Source organism: Morchella sextelata, assembly GCF_020137385.1.
Source record: "Morchella sextelata strain SCLS chromosome Unknown scls_11, whole genome shotgun sequence".
Classification (NCBI taxonomy): domain Eukaryota; kingdom Fungi; phylum Ascomycota; class Pezizomycetes; order Pezizales; family Morchellaceae; genus Morchella; species Morchella sextelata.
In genome coordinates, this window is record NW_025408626.1 from 1433992 (window position 1) to 1451733 (window position 17742).

The 17742-nt window shown below is 51.2% G+C and overlaps 4 protein-coding genes across 4 annotated transcripts; all 4 read left to right on the forward strand.

The window, feature by feature from the left end:
* Positions 1 to 3829: 3829 nt before the first annotated feature.
* H6S33_001800 (uncharacterized protein) lies at positions 3830 to 5729 on the forward strand (the record flags this gene model as incomplete). Its single annotated transcript, XM_044833167.1, has 2 exons — positions 3830 to 5463; positions 5531 to 5729. The coding sequence occupies 2 exons, from the start codon at positions 3830 to 3832 to the stop codon at positions 5727 to 5729; spliced, it is 1833 nt and encodes a 610-aa protein (XP_044693861.1).
* A 4968-nt stretch (positions 5730 to 10697) lies between these two features.
* H6S33_001801 (uncharacterized protein) lies at positions 10698 to 12932 on the forward strand (the record flags this gene model as incomplete). The annotated part of the gene is made up of 5 exons (XM_044833169.1): positions 10698 to 10731; positions 10937 to 11738; positions 11821 to 12236; positions 12307 to 12665; positions 12732 to 12932. 5 exons carry the CDS (start codon positions 10698 to 10700, stop codon positions 12930 to 12932), a joined length of 1812 nt encoding a protein of 603 aa, XP_044693862.1.
* Positions 12933 to 13951: 1019 nt separating this feature from the next.
* On the forward strand, positions 13952 to 15036 carry H6S33_001802 (uncharacterized protein; the record flags this gene model as incomplete). The annotated part of the gene is made up of 3 exons (XM_044833170.1): positions 13952 to 14085; positions 14149 to 14441; positions 14540 to 15036. 3 exons carry the CDS (start codon positions 13952 to 13954, stop codon positions 15034 to 15036), a joined length of 924 nt encoding a protein of 307 aa, XP_044693863.1.
* A 496-nt stretch (positions 15037 to 15532) lies between these two features.
* On the forward strand, positions 15533 to 15741 carry H6S33_001803 (uncharacterized protein; the record flags this gene model as incomplete). Its single annotated transcript, XM_044833171.1, has 1 exon — positions 15533 to 15741. A coding segment is annotated over one exon (209 nt), but the record flags the coding sequence as incomplete, so codon positions are not given.
* Positions 15742 to 17742: the final 2001 nt, after the last annotated feature.

The window sequence follows — 17742 nt, forward strand, 5'->3', positions numbered from 1 at the left end:
TCAGCATTTTTCGGCAGTCTAAAGAGTTTAGGGATCGAAGACAAAAATCACATTCCAACCAGCTAGCAAAATGTGACGTTGGATGAGCATGTTAGGGTTGGGGGTTACTGGGAGTGATGGTGGAGTATTTAAAGGAGCAAAGCTAGCTGCTAATCCACGACCACACACTTACCAGCACAATGCCACATCGTCGACTTCTCGTCACAACTCTCGACCCCACAGATAATGGATTACCGATGCTTCAGCGCAGGCATCATGATATTCATCCTCTTCATCCATAATTAAAAAATCTAAGAATGATCTTCTTTCTTTCTTTCCTGGTGGATCACCAACGCTCACTACACGTGCTGGACCTATTTTCCCAGCGTCGCAGATGGAGGCTTCTGAAAGGAATTATCATCACCCAAATAATATTCTCCTAAGCGTTCCTATCATTTAGTCTTTCTGGAACCCGAGACTTCCCCCAATAAAAGGAATGGCCGAATACGCGTTTCAGCACATCTAGCACCAGAGGTACTTTCAGGGCATGGGCTACGGAATTTTGATACTCCCGTCACAGTTACGGGCTTTCAATTAACTTACATACACCATCTCATCCATGGGGACTACGAATAACTGTGGTTCATTGGACGAGTGATCAACCATGATTCAATGCTCTGTTAAGAGGTCTTTCCAAGAAAAAGGCAACTCACACTACGACTCTCTCGATCAAGCAGAGTACAGGCGTATGGGATCATAGTTTCATGCAGCCTAAATATAAAGGAATTCAAAGAAGATTGGGAAAAGAGATTATCAATACCAAACCCACTCTTAATCAACCGATCATTCGGTGATTACATTACAACCAAGCTTTCTCCCATGGACGCTTACACCGGAAATTACACCACACTACAGTCCCTTGAGCCAAATAAAGTGGGGATGACCTAGATACTACTAATGAATTTCTAACCATGACTTAGAGCGAATTTTACCCCATATATGGAATCACACCGGTACACAACGATGCCGCTTATGGGGAAAGAAGGCCCCAAGAGTATATACATGGGAGTACTATTTCCTCCTCATAATTACGGTTACTATTTATAATTAACTGTCTTCAGAGAAATCTAAACGATTCATAGAACTACATAGCGCGTGCTTGGAGGGCAAAGCTCGATGAGTTCAGATTTACTTAAAATTAAACCAGAGTCCTACCGTTAGGAATCATGGGCTATCATACTCAGTCATAGGCAGTTTTTTTTCAAAAAAAAAACTTCAGCTCAACGGGGTAGGTAATTGAGTGATATCCGCGAGGAGATAGCATAAGAACTACGAGGAGGGCAGAAGAAAGACAAATCTAACGCAACTCGGCCCCTCCTGGTTCTTAGGCAGGAGCTTAAGGATGAAGAAGTATGGACCACTCGTTTCACAAACCCAGTACGACCACCATGATAAAGTTCACTGCGCATGAATGTTTCTACGCAAATATGTCCAAGCATGGGAACAATACCATTAGGCACATGAATATCCTTTCAAACAGTATATCAGCACTAACAGGGAGAACATTCTACTCAAAGATTAATAACACCGCTTGCCAAGTTATATGAGCAAGAAGAAAGGCCAGCACCCTGCTGTAGTAGGTATATATGGGGTTCAAGTGGAGAGTTGGAATGAAGGAGAGAGCTAAGTTAGCTTAGCGCCGTTCATTGAGATTAGCCCTTAGGCCTTACCCGGGAGATATTTGAAATGACTCAGCACACATCATGGGAGATATGTTTTTATAATCTGCCCTAGGAGGAATTTCCCCAACAGTTGGGTTGGCCATATAAGCGTGTATCTCCATGGTGCTTTACGGGCTGTATATTTCTAGAATGCTTCAATCCGTAGGACAACGTTCCCCGGTGATGTCTGCTACACAGGATATCTTTAGAACAAATATCTAGACTCCGTACGGTATTTGTATTTTGGCTAGCCACCATTGAAGGAATTAACGTCACCGGTATAGAGGATTGGGACTTGAAGGACGCCCGGGCACCATTGGTCGGGTGAATTCTAAGTTTGTTTGAAACCCTATCAGAAGACTAGAAATTACCATATCCAACGATAATTACCTCCTGATACATATAATGACGGATCTTTATTGCTACGCGAGTATATATCTAAAGACGAGCGACACATGCACAATAGATGCGAGAGCGGATCATGACATATCACTCGTCCAAAATCCCACCTTCCTGCTCTGGCTATATTAGTTATAATTGTTTCGGGTAGCTTTAAATGTGAGTAGAAAGATAGAGACTCTAGGATTTCATTGCATCTGCGGCTGGCGACCAATGGAAGGTTTAAAAAAGCAAAAGCCAGAAAGATTCAGATCAGGGTGAATCCATCACTTCTCTGTGGATCTGAACCGCCTGGTTAGTAATCTACTGATTAGCTACAGAACGCGAATAATTGGGACCGGGTTTAGCTAGAAATACATCATCAATGCCTTGCTATCGTGACTGGGAAGAAAGTTGTTATTCAGATGGCCATTGGGGGTAGGCTGTTTCCTACAATGCATGTGCGCCAAGTAGGAATTATTTTCCCGTGCTGCACTCTGGTGGGAGCACGTTCACTCTGGCCGATATGGGATGCCTGAGACTCATGAGATCTCACTCGTTTGCTATGCTCGGCTAATGGTGCCAGCCAGGTACATGTATGTAAGTAGAGCACCGGTCGGTACATAACATACATGTGAAGCAGAATGCCGACACAACCATCGTTTTGAAATGTTGCGTGGAACCATGCGATGCGGGCCTGGTTGTGAAAAATTTCGCATCGCTTAGAATGTGAGAGTCCATATCACATTCAAATTCAATTGAGCTTTCCCATCACGATTGAGAAATCTATCGCTACATGCACTCAAACTATGTAGACCATCATCCAAGCCCGGGCAAGGAATTGATAAATAGCATGAGGCTATACTTAAAACGCCGGCTATACAGGCCTTCTACTCGTTCGATCTGGATTCATCCTTTCATATTGTACCATACATACGTAACTTCCTACACGAGTAGATTAAAGAGAGGGATTTTCACCTGGGCAGACAGACGGGCAGACAGAGGACAGAGATAGGACAGAGACAGGCAGGCAGACAGACAATATGTATGCGGACCATCATCCCTCGATTCGTTTGACATACGATTACATAAACAAAAGCCCGTCTGTGATGAATTGAATGCAGCAAGTCAGCAGCAGCAGCAGCAGCCAGCCTGGCCCAACCAACCACCGTCCACCATCATCCTCGCACCCCCCCCAAACCCCAGCCCAACCTCTTTCTTTCCTCTCATCCTCACCCAGTGAGTGAGTGAGCCAGTGAGCGAACGAACGAACGGAAGCACGAGAAAGAGAGACAGCCAGCCCAGCCCAGCCCAGCCCACAGTGTGGAGTTCAGGCAGCTCACCCACACGTCCTCGACCAATCCACTCGCATCTCCGGCCCCTCAGGAAGGAAAGACCCACGTAGGTCGTTCATTGTTGTGGATATTGCACACACCTTACCCAACTTACCCATCCACCACCCACTCACTCCAGCTAGAGCAGATACCGACATACAGCAAGCATACAGAAAAGATAGACAGACATACAGCAGCATACAGACAGACTAACTAACGTGCCTAGAGTTCGGTACATACAGCAGACGGACCGACAGACAGACAGACATTCTCACACACATCAAACACCGCCATCGATCCCGCCCAATCCGCACTCAGTGCACCACCCTCCTCTGCCACCCTCCACCACCACCACCACCCCCCTCCACAATCATCCCCCCCTCCCTCCCACCCCCAGGGACCCCTACCTAGCCCCAAATGTACGATTCCGCACGGGACTGCTTCACCGAGCAACAGGTTGCAGAGCAAAAAGCACTTGCAGCCGAAGCCGCAACCCGAGCCGACAAGGAGCGAGAGCCCCGCCGCCGCATCAGTACCGTGGGCGACCTCCTGAGCCCCGTTGACGATGCCTCCTCTCCCCCAACCACGACACCAACTCTGAGCAAGCCCCCCTCCTCCTCCTCACCAACAACAACAACACCAGCCAAAATGCCCGACTCGCAGTCTTCTCATCCACTGAAGCGGAAAGAACGAGAACGCGGCGGGACCCCCCCCAGAGCCCGCGAAGACGACACAAAACGCCGGCGAGGAAACTCCCCGCACCACGACGACCGCCGAAGACGCCACGACCGTGGCCGCGACGACGACCATGGCGGGAAACGCAGGCGTGCTGGGGGCGGCGGCTCCGGATCGTCCCCCAGAGAGCGCAACATATATGCCCCCCGCCGGCGGTCACGCTCCCGGTCTCCCCGTGGCGACAGACAGCCGTATCAGCGTCGTCCGGTCTCCCCCGGTGGACGGTACCGATACCGCTCGCCCCCACCGCCATTGATCCCCCGGCGTGACCCCTCGCCCTCGCTTCCCTCAACGCGCGATACCTCCCCCCCGCGCCAGCGAAAACGCCCCGGCCAGAGCGCCCGCCTGACAGAAGCCGAACGCGAGGCCCACCGCGCCGCGATCGCGAAACGCGAAGCCGAGGCCGCCCGCCTAGCAAAAGAGAGCGTGCAGGCCCGCGGCGTCAACGAGATCGTCAAAGCGCACTACAACGACAAGCGCGAGCTCGGCAAGACCTGGCGCGAAACCCACTCCCAAATCAAGGGTCTCCGCAGCTTCAACAACTGGGTCAAGTCCACCATCATCCAGAAGTTCTCCCCCAACGACGGCTTCGACCCGCGCAGTGCCGGCCCCAACAGCGAGCGCATCTTCGTCCTCGACATGGGTTGCGGCAAGGGCGGCGACCTGCTCAAGTGGAAGAGCGCCCCGCAGTCCGTCGAGCTGTATGTCGGCGTCGACACCGCTGACGTCTCTATCGACGACGCCCGCGAGCGCTACAACCAGATGCGCGGTGGCCACCGGCGCGGCGGCCGTCAGCTCTTTGATGGCCGCTTCTACGCGATGGACTGCTGGTCGCATTGGATTGGCGAGCTGCCCATCATCGCCGATATTGGCGCGGACCCGAATGTGGGCCCTGGTGCCACGGCCACGCGGTGGAGCAAGGGCGGCGGCTTCGACGTCGTCACAATGATGTTCTGCATGCACTACGCGTTCGAGTCTGAGACCAAGTGCGCGACCATGCTGCGCAACGTCGCAGGCGCGCTGAAGAAGGGCGGGCGCTTCATTGGCACGATCCCGAGTAGCGATGTGATCTCGAGTCGGGTCCGCGGGGAACATCTGGACCCCGAGAAGAAGAAGGAGATGCTGCCGGAGGAGGGCGAGGGCGCGGAGAATGGGGTCCAGGAGTGGGGGAATAGTAAGTACCGGGTGAGGTTTGCGGAGCCGCCGCCACGTAGCGGAGTGTTTAGGCCGCCGTGGGGATGGAGGTATAGTTTTTTCTTGGAGGAGGCCGTCGAGGAGGTGCCGGAGTATGTGGTGCCGTGGGAGGCGTTTAGAGCGTAAGTTTTTCTGGCGGAAGAGAGTGTGTAGGTATTGGTGGTGGCTAATAGGTGATGTGTGCTGCAGAATCGCGGAAGACTACAGTCTCGAGCTCATCTACAAGAAGCCCTTCCACGACATCTGGAAGGAGGAGCGCGAAGACAGGGACCTCAAGGTGCTGGCGGAGCGCATGGGTGTTGTGGGCCGCGATGGCACCTTTGCGATCGATGATGAGCAGTGGGACGCGTGTGGGTTCTATCTCGGATTCGCGTTTAGGAAGATATAGGCCGTGGGTTGTAATTTTAGTTTCTTTTTCGTGCTTTGTTTTACTATGAACTTGCTTTGCCTGTGATTTATTGCGCAGAAAGGAGGGTGGGAGGGAGGGGGGCGGGGGCTTTTATGGCCCCGGGAGGTTTAGTTAGTTTCTGGTGGGGGGAGGGGGGAGGGTGGGCTACTTTTATCTATTTTTTTTTTCACTTGTTCACATTGGATTTTACGGAGGGATAATGGTCTACTGACTTGAGTAGTTAGTAGCTGCGGTAGCCGTTTGTTTAAAATCACTATTCTGGCCTAATCAATTGCGTATGTGCTGCTCTGTCTGGGATGGGAGCACGTGAATGGGAGGGGCGAGTGAGCGCTTGTGATGTGGGGTGTAGGGTGCAGTGGGTGATCATTGACCCTGTAGGTGGGGGTTTGAGGTTTAGTTGGGGTTGTTTTTTTTTTTTTGGGGGGGGGGTTTGCTGTTCGGGTCTGTATTGGGACCAGTGCGGCGTTTTCTGCTGTTGATGGGGACTTTGTGACGTCACTTCACCGCTCGGGTGGTATTTTACGGCTTGCTCCCTACCGTACCTTCGAAAGGACCCATGAAGTAAGGAACATGTAGTCTCCTGCTCTGGTGGCGCTTACCTGACTACCGCAGTAATTCGTCTCAGCGGACGCTCACATTGACGTTGAAATTCCTTGATCTGGTCATTTGTCTTGAAAACGCCCCCTAATCTTCCCTCATACGCGCTGTAAAAGGCAAATGCGACGTCTGTGTAACCGTCCGTTGAGACGAATTACTGCGGTACAAGCACCTAGCTACAAGAATCTACATACATGTATTGGTAGTGAAAGCTTATGAACAGACACCCCGAGCTCGAGGAGGCACAGTCCTGCCGCAGGGTTCAAACATCCTACAGTGCGCCGGGGGCGAAGCTGGTGCACTTGTGCCTGTTGGAGGTCTCCTCTGCTCTGGGGTGTGTGGCTCCGCATATGGGTATTCTAGTGCTGGCCTTGTGTTCTGTTGTGGCGGCGGTATATATAGTGAGATTACGGATTTGGGGGTCCGGGAGGGAGAGCTCATGCTAGCGAAGACGCAAAGTCTTGTGCTGCGGCAGAGACAAATAACGGGTTATGGAAGGATAGCCATGAGGGGGATAGTATTTGGCCGGGTAGAAGTTCAAAGTAGACATAACCAGCCCCCGAAGCATCCCGTCTCCGTTTCAACAGTGCGGTACTATATATGTAAGTAGGTACACCGAAATCTGTCAAAAAGCAAAGCAATACCTCTCCCCGGTGATATTTATGAGGCGGGTCTATAAAAAATCGATTACGGGGCGAATTATGATTCTGCGGCTAGAATTCTGCATGGGTTAATTAGGGTGTCAATGATCACCGTGAATTGAAGCCGCTCTTGCGGGGATGTCTTCGATATTCTATATGGTAGCTGAGCTTTCCTGACTTGTTCTAGAGTAGTCGGCGGGGGGCTTGTCTCGTTTTGGGCGTGTTATCTCGATTTCGACCCTATATGTACCTGGCTAGGTCTAACTATGTTGCTGTCTATACAGTATTTCTGTACCAATAATTCATTTAGATAAGGCGTGGTCTAGAATATTGTTATAGGTCCGACGCACTGTTGCAACGTTGGATACCGAGCCAGAAAGGGATTCGAGGTCATCAAGATGTATTTCTAGCACGATCTAGAACTTACGCACTAAGTCACAGAGAAGAGGGCTTCCACAAGGCTACTAGCTCCAGTTAAGAGCGGATTTTCAAATATATCACCCTATCCCATTCTTTCCTCCTGGGGCGCCGCGGTATATTACTGCATCTATTGTGGGCCTTGATGGAGAGCTGTGAGTGTGGTGGTCTGGATGTTTGTATTCATTACTTGCTTTCATGAACACAGGTTGTTGCAGGGCTGGAAAGCCATAGTAGGCCTCTCCAGTCTTTTTTTTGGGGGGGGCATTGAAAACTGAATCATCCGTAATTGTCGTTTGTACAGCGGTAGGTAATAAGTGATGGAACGGGCTGAGACACAGTGATACCTGTTTTGGGTAAAACGCCACTAACATATAGTGTTTGAAGGTATAACTATATTTCAGGGCGTTCCATCACTTATTACCTATCGCTGTACATGTGTAGAGATGGTGGTGTTGGGGCGTGGGTTAGTGCCGGTAGATCCGGATGGTACTGGTATCTCCGTAGTGCTCGGCCGGGACTGACGGTACGTGGTTCCACGCGGTATATTGGAGACTTGACCGGGCCATACATGTACATGTAGTTTTAAGGGCAGATTATAAGTGCATGGGCGCCGGGTGGCCGTAACTTTATGTTAACAGCATGCACTGTTTACGTAGCTGGAGAGAACACTCAACATTGTAGACAGATATACTAGACGAGCTGGTATGATATCTTCTCGGCTAGGGGACCTTTCCCCCCAGACATCCAGGGGATTACGGCGTCTGCCTCGTGAAAGGTGGGACAGATCGAGCACGTAGATAGTTTGTGAGTAGGCCTTGATATATATCTTGACCTCCTCATGACCACCGTTACCCCTCACACGTGTTACTATTAACGTCGTTGTGTCCCCCCGAACTCTAACCAGATCCCCCTCCCCACCACAAGTCTAACTGGCCACTGCATCACAAAGGATCACTCGTTCCCAAAACAGCTACTAATTCTGGGCTAGTATTACGTAATGAGGCTCCTCCTTGGCTACCTAGCGGACCGACCCGTAACGTCGAGTGTCAATTTTGTACCTACAGGCAGCAGCATCAGCAGCAACATCAACCACCTCAGGGATATGCCAGCGCCGGGGTCAGGGCCTCATTGATACATGACCACATGACTGCCAATCCTTGCGGGAAACGATAGATACACTAGCCAGCCCAAGGGCTATTCGTGGAGTGGAATTGGAGGATGTACTGTGTGGGCAGCTTGCTTAAGGTTTGACGTTGAAGGTTCAGCTGGGTGCTGGGTAGATGCGTCCGTGACGCAATCTGCGGCAGTGTGAAGGTCCCCCCCGGTCGAGTCCTCATGAGAAGGGCGATGGAGATGTCGCTCCAGCTACATATATAGGCGTTTGTTTGATGAGCCTCCAAAGCCGCGTACTATCCCAAACGGCTATTCTAGAAACTTGTACGAAAATACCTGGCTAGAGTCGATGGGAAAGGGGCGCTCAGAATCAGAGCTTGATATTATTGCAATCACCCATGTTTCATGAAACGAAGCAGAAGAAGATTGAAAGCTATTTATATACTATATCTTCAGTAGGGCCGGCGAACGAAAATAACCGTGCAGCGGCCGAAACTATTCTAGAGGGGATCCACGCTCCCTCATCCCCCCCCCCCCCCCCCCCTTTTTCCGTAAGTAGGCCGTATTGCAATCCTTATCCAGACTCAGCACCGGTCTCTCCGTTTCTTGCTGTGTGTGTGTGACTGAGTGGGTGTATCTTCTTCTAAACAGCCAAGAATAATAAAAAAAGATTATACTTACGCACTAGCTAATATACAAAACGTGTCTCACATGGGAGGGATGGGTGGATGGGATGGATGGGATGGGAGGGATGGGATGGGATGAGATGGAGGAGGGGGGGAATCTAAATAAGTATGAAGCGAATCCAACCCAGGCAGACAGCCCCCCCTACCTACATCCCTCCTCTAGGCCAATGATTACTATGCAAGAAAAAAAGCCGCTGCCCTCCCTCCACTCCACGAGTAGAACGGCATAATGATTTGTTGCTGGAGATAAGAGTGACATGAGAGATTCGCTCGACCCTTGGCACGAATGTCTTTTTTGGCTCGGAAATGAACTTCTTTTGGGGGGGTGGGCAACGTATCAAAAGCGGAAGCATGGGGGGCAGCTGGTTTCTGGCGCCCGGCCTTGCACAAAAAGAATATTTGCCTACATAGGCCTACCGTGTGTACCGGTGGCGACCACTTGATTCGAGTCTGTCGTTTGGAGGCACGGTAACTACTGGCTGGACAGACGTCACGGTCCTCGACAAATCTACTGGTGAACCTGGCTCAAACAAACATGGCAAGGTTTTGGTGTGTTTGGTTTTTAGGTTCATGTTGCGGTTGATTGTCGGGAGCATGATCGATTGAGATCAGTAGGGGATTATGATATACATGTTTACATACCTTCGTGACAGGTAGATACCCCTCCTTGAAGGCGATTCGTTTCAGGAGGCATCAGGGTCCTGAGGCTCTTTCCGTTGAGAAACGCTGCAGATCCCCTTTCGTAGCACGGTGCTCTTTCGCCCATGCACCCACCTAAAAGGCGTTAGGATGGGCTTAGTAAAAGGGCCGACACGGAACCCCCCCCTCTCCGCGAAGAAGGGCAGCGAGGAAGCAGTAGCAGCATTGTAGCAGCAGTAGAGTAGTAGCAGAGGCCGCTCCCCCACAATCGAACCTTCTCTCCGCCCCCCCGAGGCCAGGGCGACCGTTTCTCCTTTTGTGCACCTCTCTCCTTGCCCATTCCCGCCGCCACGGTCGGTTGCAGCAGCTTTCCAGCTTTCCCTGCAACAGTGCTCGCTCGCTCGCTCTCTCCTCCACTTGACTCCCTCTGCTACCCCCCAGCCCTTTCCATCCCGTTCAACCCCTCCTCCTTCCTCACTCCCTCCTTCTTTTCCCGTCCCACCACTCTCCCTTTCCCCCCCCCAATCCATCAACAGCATCTCCCCCCTTCCAAGCCTCCGTCAGCAGCTCTTCACTGTTCTGCCACTGGTTGCCCTTGCCACTACTTGCTTTACTTACCTCTCTCCATCTGCTCCACCTCAATTCCCTCCCCTTCTCCTTTCTCAACCATCATTACGACTCTACATCACCTCCGTAGACCCTCCCTCTGTCGTTAACCCGTCGTCATTGTTCTCCTTCGTCAACCATCTCACCATCGATACTTAGATAAACGTAGCTTTACTGCTGCTACTACCAACTCTTCCATCCCCCCAAACTAAACCCCCCCTACAATCAAAATTTCACTCATCAATATGTCGTCCTGGAAGCTGCCAAAATCTCTAAAACGTGAATAAACAATCTCTCCTCGTCCTCCTTCTCATCCATTGTTCTTGATATCCCCCCTACCCACTATACCCCCCCTTTGATTTATATACATATATATACTTTGCATATATTATCCCCTTTCTTGAGCCTCACCCCCGTAAACTACCATTTCGAGCTGAACAACCCCTCAGCGGAGCTTGCTAACAATCTCCCCCCATCATCACAGAGCTCAAGGAGACCCACCTTGGAACCCCCTCATCCAAAGAGTCGCGGTCCTCCTCCACCTCCACTATCACGCCCAACACTAACGCCCAAGCCTCAACCGCAACGCTTGTCGCCAGTGACGGAACGGTCCCCACTTCAACCTCCACTAACCCCGGCGATGCCCACCCCACATCGACCGTCAAGCCCGGGCTCCTGATCGTCACTCTCCACGAAGCCAAGTCCTTGTCATTGCCCCCCTCGCACCAACAATACAACACGCAGCGGCCCTCATCCTCCTCCTCCCACAGCGGACCGGGCTCGCGGCCCACAACCGCCAACAACTCGTCCGCCGCCCACACCCATGGCCACCAGAGGAACATCTCGAAGCTCTTCCGCACATACTGCGTGATCGAGTTCGACAAGACGCAGGTGATCGTCAACGCAAACTCGGGCACGCTCGACTCGCCAATGTTCTCGGGATACAGCACCCAGTACAAGTTCGACGTCAGCCGTGACACCGAGCTCAGCCTCGGCATCTACATGCGCAACCCGGGCTCTGGCGGCCGCGACGAGGACCTGTTCCTAGGGAGCTGCCGCGTCAATCCGAGATTCGAGGAGCCGGCGCCGCCGTCATCGAAGAAGAGCCGTGAGCCGCCGGCTCCGGGGTTCAGCGGCACGGACTGGGTTGCGTTGAGCAATTCGACGGGGAGCGTCAAGCTGGGGGTCGAGTACAGGCGTAACCAGGATATGCCCTTGACCATTGATGATTTCGACCTGTTGAAGGTTGTCGGGAAGGGCAGTTTTGGAAAGGTCATGCAGGTCAAGTATGTTGTAGCCTCTATATCAATTTTGAACTTTATTTTTTTCATTTTTTTTTTCCTTACTAATATTGATATTATTTTATAGGAAACGTGACACCCAGCGAGTATACGCCCTCAAGACCATCCGCAAAGCCCACATCATCTCCCGCTCAGAGGTCAACCACACCCTAGCCGAGCGCACCGTGCTCGCCCAGATCAACAACCCGTTTATCGTGCCCCTCAAGTTCTCGTTCCAGTCGCCCGAGAAGCTCTACCTCGTGCTCGCGTTCGTCAACGGCGGTGAGCTGTTCCACCACCTCCAACGCGAGGGCAAGTTCGACATCAACCGCTCGCGCTTCTACACGGCGGAGCTGCTCTGCGCCCTCGAGTGCCTGCACGGCTTCAATGTCATCTACAGGGATCTCAAGCCGGAGAACATCTTGCTCGACTACACGGGTCACATCGCCTTGTGCGATTTCGGTCTATGCAAATTGAACATGAAGGAAGAGGACAGAACCAATAGTATGCTTTCCCCTCAATAACACTCGCAATTCAATTGTAATTTTTAACTAACCCATCCGCCCACCCTCAGCGTTCTGCGGAACCCCCGAATACCTCGCCCCCGAGCTCCTCCTCGGCCAAGGCTACACCAAGACCGTGGACTGGTGGACCCTCGGCGTGCTCCTCTACGAGATGTTGACGGGCCTGCCCCCCTTCTACGACGAGAACACAAACGAGATGTACCGCAAGATTCTCCAGGACCCGCTCCAGTTCCCCACCGACATCGACCGCGACGCAAAGTCCCTCCTGACCCGCCTCCTCGACCGCGACCCCGCACGCCGCCTCGGCGCCGGCGGCGCCTCGGAGATCAAGGCCCACCGCTTCTTCGAGACCGTGGACTGGAAGCGCCTGCTGCAGAAGAAGATCCAGCCCACCTTCAGGCCCAATGTGGTATGTACACATCTTATCTTTCTCTACGAGCTTCCCAACATGAATTGCTAACACATGGTGCCTCAGGTGAACGCCATGGACACGGCAAACTTCGACAAGGAATTCACAAGCGAGGTGCCCACCGACTCCGTCGTCGACGGCGACTTCCTGAGCCAGTCTGTGCAGCAGCAGTTCACAGGATGGAGCTACAACCGCCCCGGCCAGCTGGCCACCGGCGAGCCGGGCAGCGTCAGGGATCCGGGCCCCGGAAGTGTCATCGATAGGTAGAAAATAGAGAAAGAAAATGGGAGTTTTATTTTTTGTGGTTTGGAAAGGAAAGTCGCGGAGGACATTGGAGGTGGTTGTGGGGGAGGGGAGGGGGAGGGGGGCTTTCTTTCAAATCATATTTTTTATTCCTTTCTTTCGTTTTTTTTTTATATCTCGTGGATATTTTTCATTTTCTTCATTTTTTTTTTCTCCCGTCGCGCCAAATCAATTGTTATTTTGTGGTCGTTTTTTTGTTGGTTTTCCACCTGTCGGGTTTTTTCACGTTACTTTTTCTCTTGTTTCTTCGAGCTTCTTTCGGAGGGATTACACAAAAAGCAATTGGGTGGGTGGGTGGGTAGGTATGCGGTGATGGTTCGGTCAAGACGAAGGGGTAGGTTGTGAGTAGAGAGGAAAGAGGAGAGAGGAAGAGAGGGAAGAGGAAGAGAGAGCACGCGCGCACGTATGTCGTGACGTACGTCTAAGGGTTTTTGAAGGAAGGGGTGCAATATGTGGTGTTCCGCTTGTCATTTTTTTTTCTTTCACTTTTTTTTTCTTTTTCATGTTTTTATCACAGAATTCAAATTTGATATAAGAATCCAGCCACAACACATATATCTACCACAGCACGCTGGAAAAAGTCACGATAATTATGTGTAGAGTGGTGATATCGATGGCGTGAGGTTGAGATTGAGTTTTTTCTAAAGAGGTTAGAGGCGCCCAGCCAAGGAGGGAGGTTCCTTGAGGCTTGAGGTTGCAAGTGACGGGTAGGTCTAAGGTGGCCCCTATTGATTTCCGTGGTGGTGGCCGCCGCATAACCGCGTTCGTTGGGTTGTACAGACAGCAACAAAGAGCTACCTACCTACCTACCTACATACCAGCTATCTGTCCGCATATCAAAAAAGACCCTTGCCTTCCCCCCCCCCCCCCGCTGTCTTTCCCCCACAACCTCACCTCACCCTGTCCTTGTCAGCATATCCATAAGAATCTATATCGTCATCCTTATCTCTAGCTAGTGTAGCTCTCTCTCTTTCTCACTAGCAATGCGTTTACGCCCGTTCATCTTGTCACTCCTCCTGTCCGCCGCCCACGGCGTGCGCAGCTCCAAAGACACCACCGACGACACCGACTACGTTTACGCAGACCGCATCGAAGTCTCCTGCCTCAGCCGCTCCATGTATGTTAACTGTTGCTTAATTCTGCTTCTGCTGCTTCGCATCCTAACATGAGTGCAACAAAGTGACACGGGCGACCATATCCAAGACCCCACCACCGGCGCGCTGCAGTACAGCCCGTTCGCAACATGCAACGAGACCAGCACGCCGCTGGCATTCGGCTTCAATCGCGACCACAGGGAGCTCAACTGCACGATCCCGTTCCTGTCGGACGAGATGTTCCACCTGCTGGAGTTCTATGTGCACCACGACTCGCCGCTGGCGTGTCGTGTTCCGGCGCGGCCGCTGGGCGGCGGGTTCGATGTGGGGCGGGTGGGCGTGGGAGGCGCGGTCGAGGGAGCTGAGTGGGTCCCGTTGGGTATGTGTGCTTCCTGGTGGTGGTGGTTTTGTCAATGAGGAGGAAGAAGATCGCTGTTTGTTGGGCGGTGCTAATGTGGGGCGATTGATGGTGGGCAGTTTTCTCCCTCGCTGGGAAACTCGAGTTCTCGCATCTCCATATCGCGAACCGTATGAATGTGATTTTCCACCTCTCCGCGCCGGGAGTGATTGATTCTGCGACAGCATATAGCACGAGCCCGCTGCTGGAGTCGACGAGGATCATTATTGGGGATCCGCTGACGCTGAGGTTTGCGGTGAGGTGGTATGCGTCGACTGAGCTGCCATCGTTGCGGTCTGGGAAAATTGAGGATGAGGAAGGAAATTTGCTTGTGTGGATCCTGGTTATAGTTATTGTAGTGGGGTTGGCCGGGGTGGGTGGAGTGATGTTGAGGAAACGGAGGGGCGCTGGAGGGGGTAGAGGAGGTATTATCGGGAATGGGGTTGGCGTGAGGGGGGTTAGTGGGGTGAGTACAGGTGGTGCGGGTTATGGAGAAGGAGGGTATGGCGGGTTCAAGGGAGTTACGAGGAGTGGGGGGTACGGGTATGGCGGGTTTTCAGGAAAAAGGAAGGATTGAGGTTGAAACGAGGTAAGACAATAGTATGTGTAGCTGACGATAGTCATACCTATTCTTTGGCAGATCGTGGTTGTGTGAACTTTGCCATGGGGTTTTTTGGTGTTGGTGAATGCGTGATGTGTGATGTGTGATGCGTGATATGATGTGAGTATGTCGAAACGAACGGTATAATCTGTACTTCTTTCCTTCCATTTCTTATGTCTAGGATAGCATATGTAGTAGTTAGCATAGCTAGGTAGTTAGTTAGAGGATATATGCATTCATCGGTAGAAAATAAACGGAGGATTGGTTGGCTGGCTGGTGGGGGGTAAACATTATAATGGTGGTAGAAAAACAAATCTCCTCTCTTCGTGCCTATGGGCTTGGTGGAAATAATCCATGAAAGCCAGCTCTATGATAAAGCATGGAAATGTTCGATACACTGCACCGGTATAGGTAGTGATGTGTCATTGCGGGAGCACTGAATCCGTCCCGGTATGCCGCCATCCGTCGGTATATGTTGGAAGTCCCCTCCTCGATAGAACCGCTCTACGAGCTCGAGCTCCAAGAGACAGAGGCGAGAAATGTCGATAGATCCCAAGGTTGCGGGATAGCAAAGCTCAAGAGCATAGAAGCTTGTAGTGTTGGTGAGAAGAGTATCAGGTTGGGCCCTTTGGGGACGGTACAGGATATGAAGAAGCCAGTTGCTGCTACACAGCTCCACGTGTGTGTGGAAGCCTGAGGGCTCTAGCTTGAGAAAGGGACCGGCCAAAAGACAGGTTGACAGGTGGCTGCCAAACAACGGTAAAGCTTAAGACGACATGACAGCTGTCTTCGATATGTGATGGGCCGCCCCAGACCACAGATATTTCTGGCCTCAAGGTAAGTTCCGAGCGCGGTGCAAGTCGACACCGGCAGACTGATTTGATCAATTGAGACTGGAATGGCCCAAACATAATTTCCCTCGAGACCAGAACTGGCTGCCTAGTTCTCCTCTGCCCTAACCCTGAGGGCTTCGATGTCATCAAGTGAGCAACTAGAGCTCACGGAAGCTTTGGAGATAGGAGAAAGATTGTCTTTGAGAGTGGGGTTGATGATGTCGGGATAGCAGGGAGATTTGTGAGTGTGTGCTTGTAAGTGTTAGCCCTTGAAAACACAAGTTGTGGAATGAATTGAAGGGAAACTCCTCTTACTGCGCGTGTATCTCCCGGGCTCCTAAACATTTTTTATGTAGGTTGTCTTCATGACCCGAGCTATCCTGAGTGATGGCTTTTTTCGAATTTCGAACTTGAGCTGCACTGGTACATGGTCTTGCAATTGATCTCCGTGTATGTTGAAATAAACAAATATTCATATCTAGTTGACGCCTGTAGACGGAACCGAAAAATCTATCCGAGAGATACGTCCACGGAGCTAATATTTCTTCGGAATTACCTGTACGCCCATATAACTCCTGAAATCTCCTCAAAGGTACGTACATGAGCAAACCTCCCCAGAACTACAACCCTAACCCACACGTTCCTTCAGGTGTCAACACTTCTGCAACCACAACCATCCCGACCCACAGAAGCAATGTGATTCCCATCACCACTCAGTGGAAGTTAAAAAGATATTCCTGGCAAATTGCTGCCCATTGGCTATATGCAGCTTGCTCATCCTTGGCTCGACGTATTAGGAGTTACGCCGGCCTCGATACTGGCCATGGGTGTGGAATTGTAATCACTGAGAAAGGAAGCTTTCCATGTAGATCAATAACCGCTTAGCCAATGGGCATAGTAATAATTCCTGGCTGGAGGTACCAGGTTCCTGGTACTATTGGCCTGGATGAGCAATGAATACTGGTCCAATAGGGTATATTGGTATTAAAAGCAAAAGACACCGGCCCTTTCGTAGGCTTGTGGCCGGCCGGCCATATGTACATACTATACGGGCCCGGGGAGAGACCGGGAGAAGGTGACCTACGGGCTTAATGCTGAGTTACAATGAAACTGAGATGACGATATACTAGTAAAACGGGATGATTCCCCCGACCCCGGCTGGTAGACAGATAATGTGAGAATCCCTTACATGTCCATACTTTCCCCGAGTGAGTCTCTCAGATGTAGGAGCATAAATCTCCCCATCTAGTGCTCGCTACAGGTTAAAGAGCCCAACGTGACGTTCCGATTCGAAGTTGAGCGACGTTGACGTCGACATCGTATTTATTTCATCTAGCCCACTGCCGTTCCTTGGCTACTGTAGGGCAAAGAAGGTAAATATCGATTCCTACAACATGTACAAGCATGGATATATATCACTTTCCGGTTTTTCTTTTTTACTTTCCCCATGTTGATATTAATCCTCATGTCATAAACCCCGGCCCATGGCCGGCATGCATGTGCATATATCTATATCTGCGGTGAACTTTAACCTTCTCACCGATGATTAGCTTAAGTTAGTACCTTTTCAATTTTTTGACAGCAGACGTAACGGTGGAAAGAAAGTCTTGATATCCTGATCGACTGACGTCAAGGTACGTACATACACTTTCTGCGCGCCTCATCCATCATATCATATTAATCAATTCAATGATCTTCATACTGCACAGTAGAATGAGTACAGAGTGGGGTTAGTTGACGTGTAGAGGCGGCGATTCTATACAACATAACATATATTACAATCATTGACTCTTTTCCGAATGGAAGTGATTTTCAGAAAACGATACCCACCCCCACGACCACCCGATTG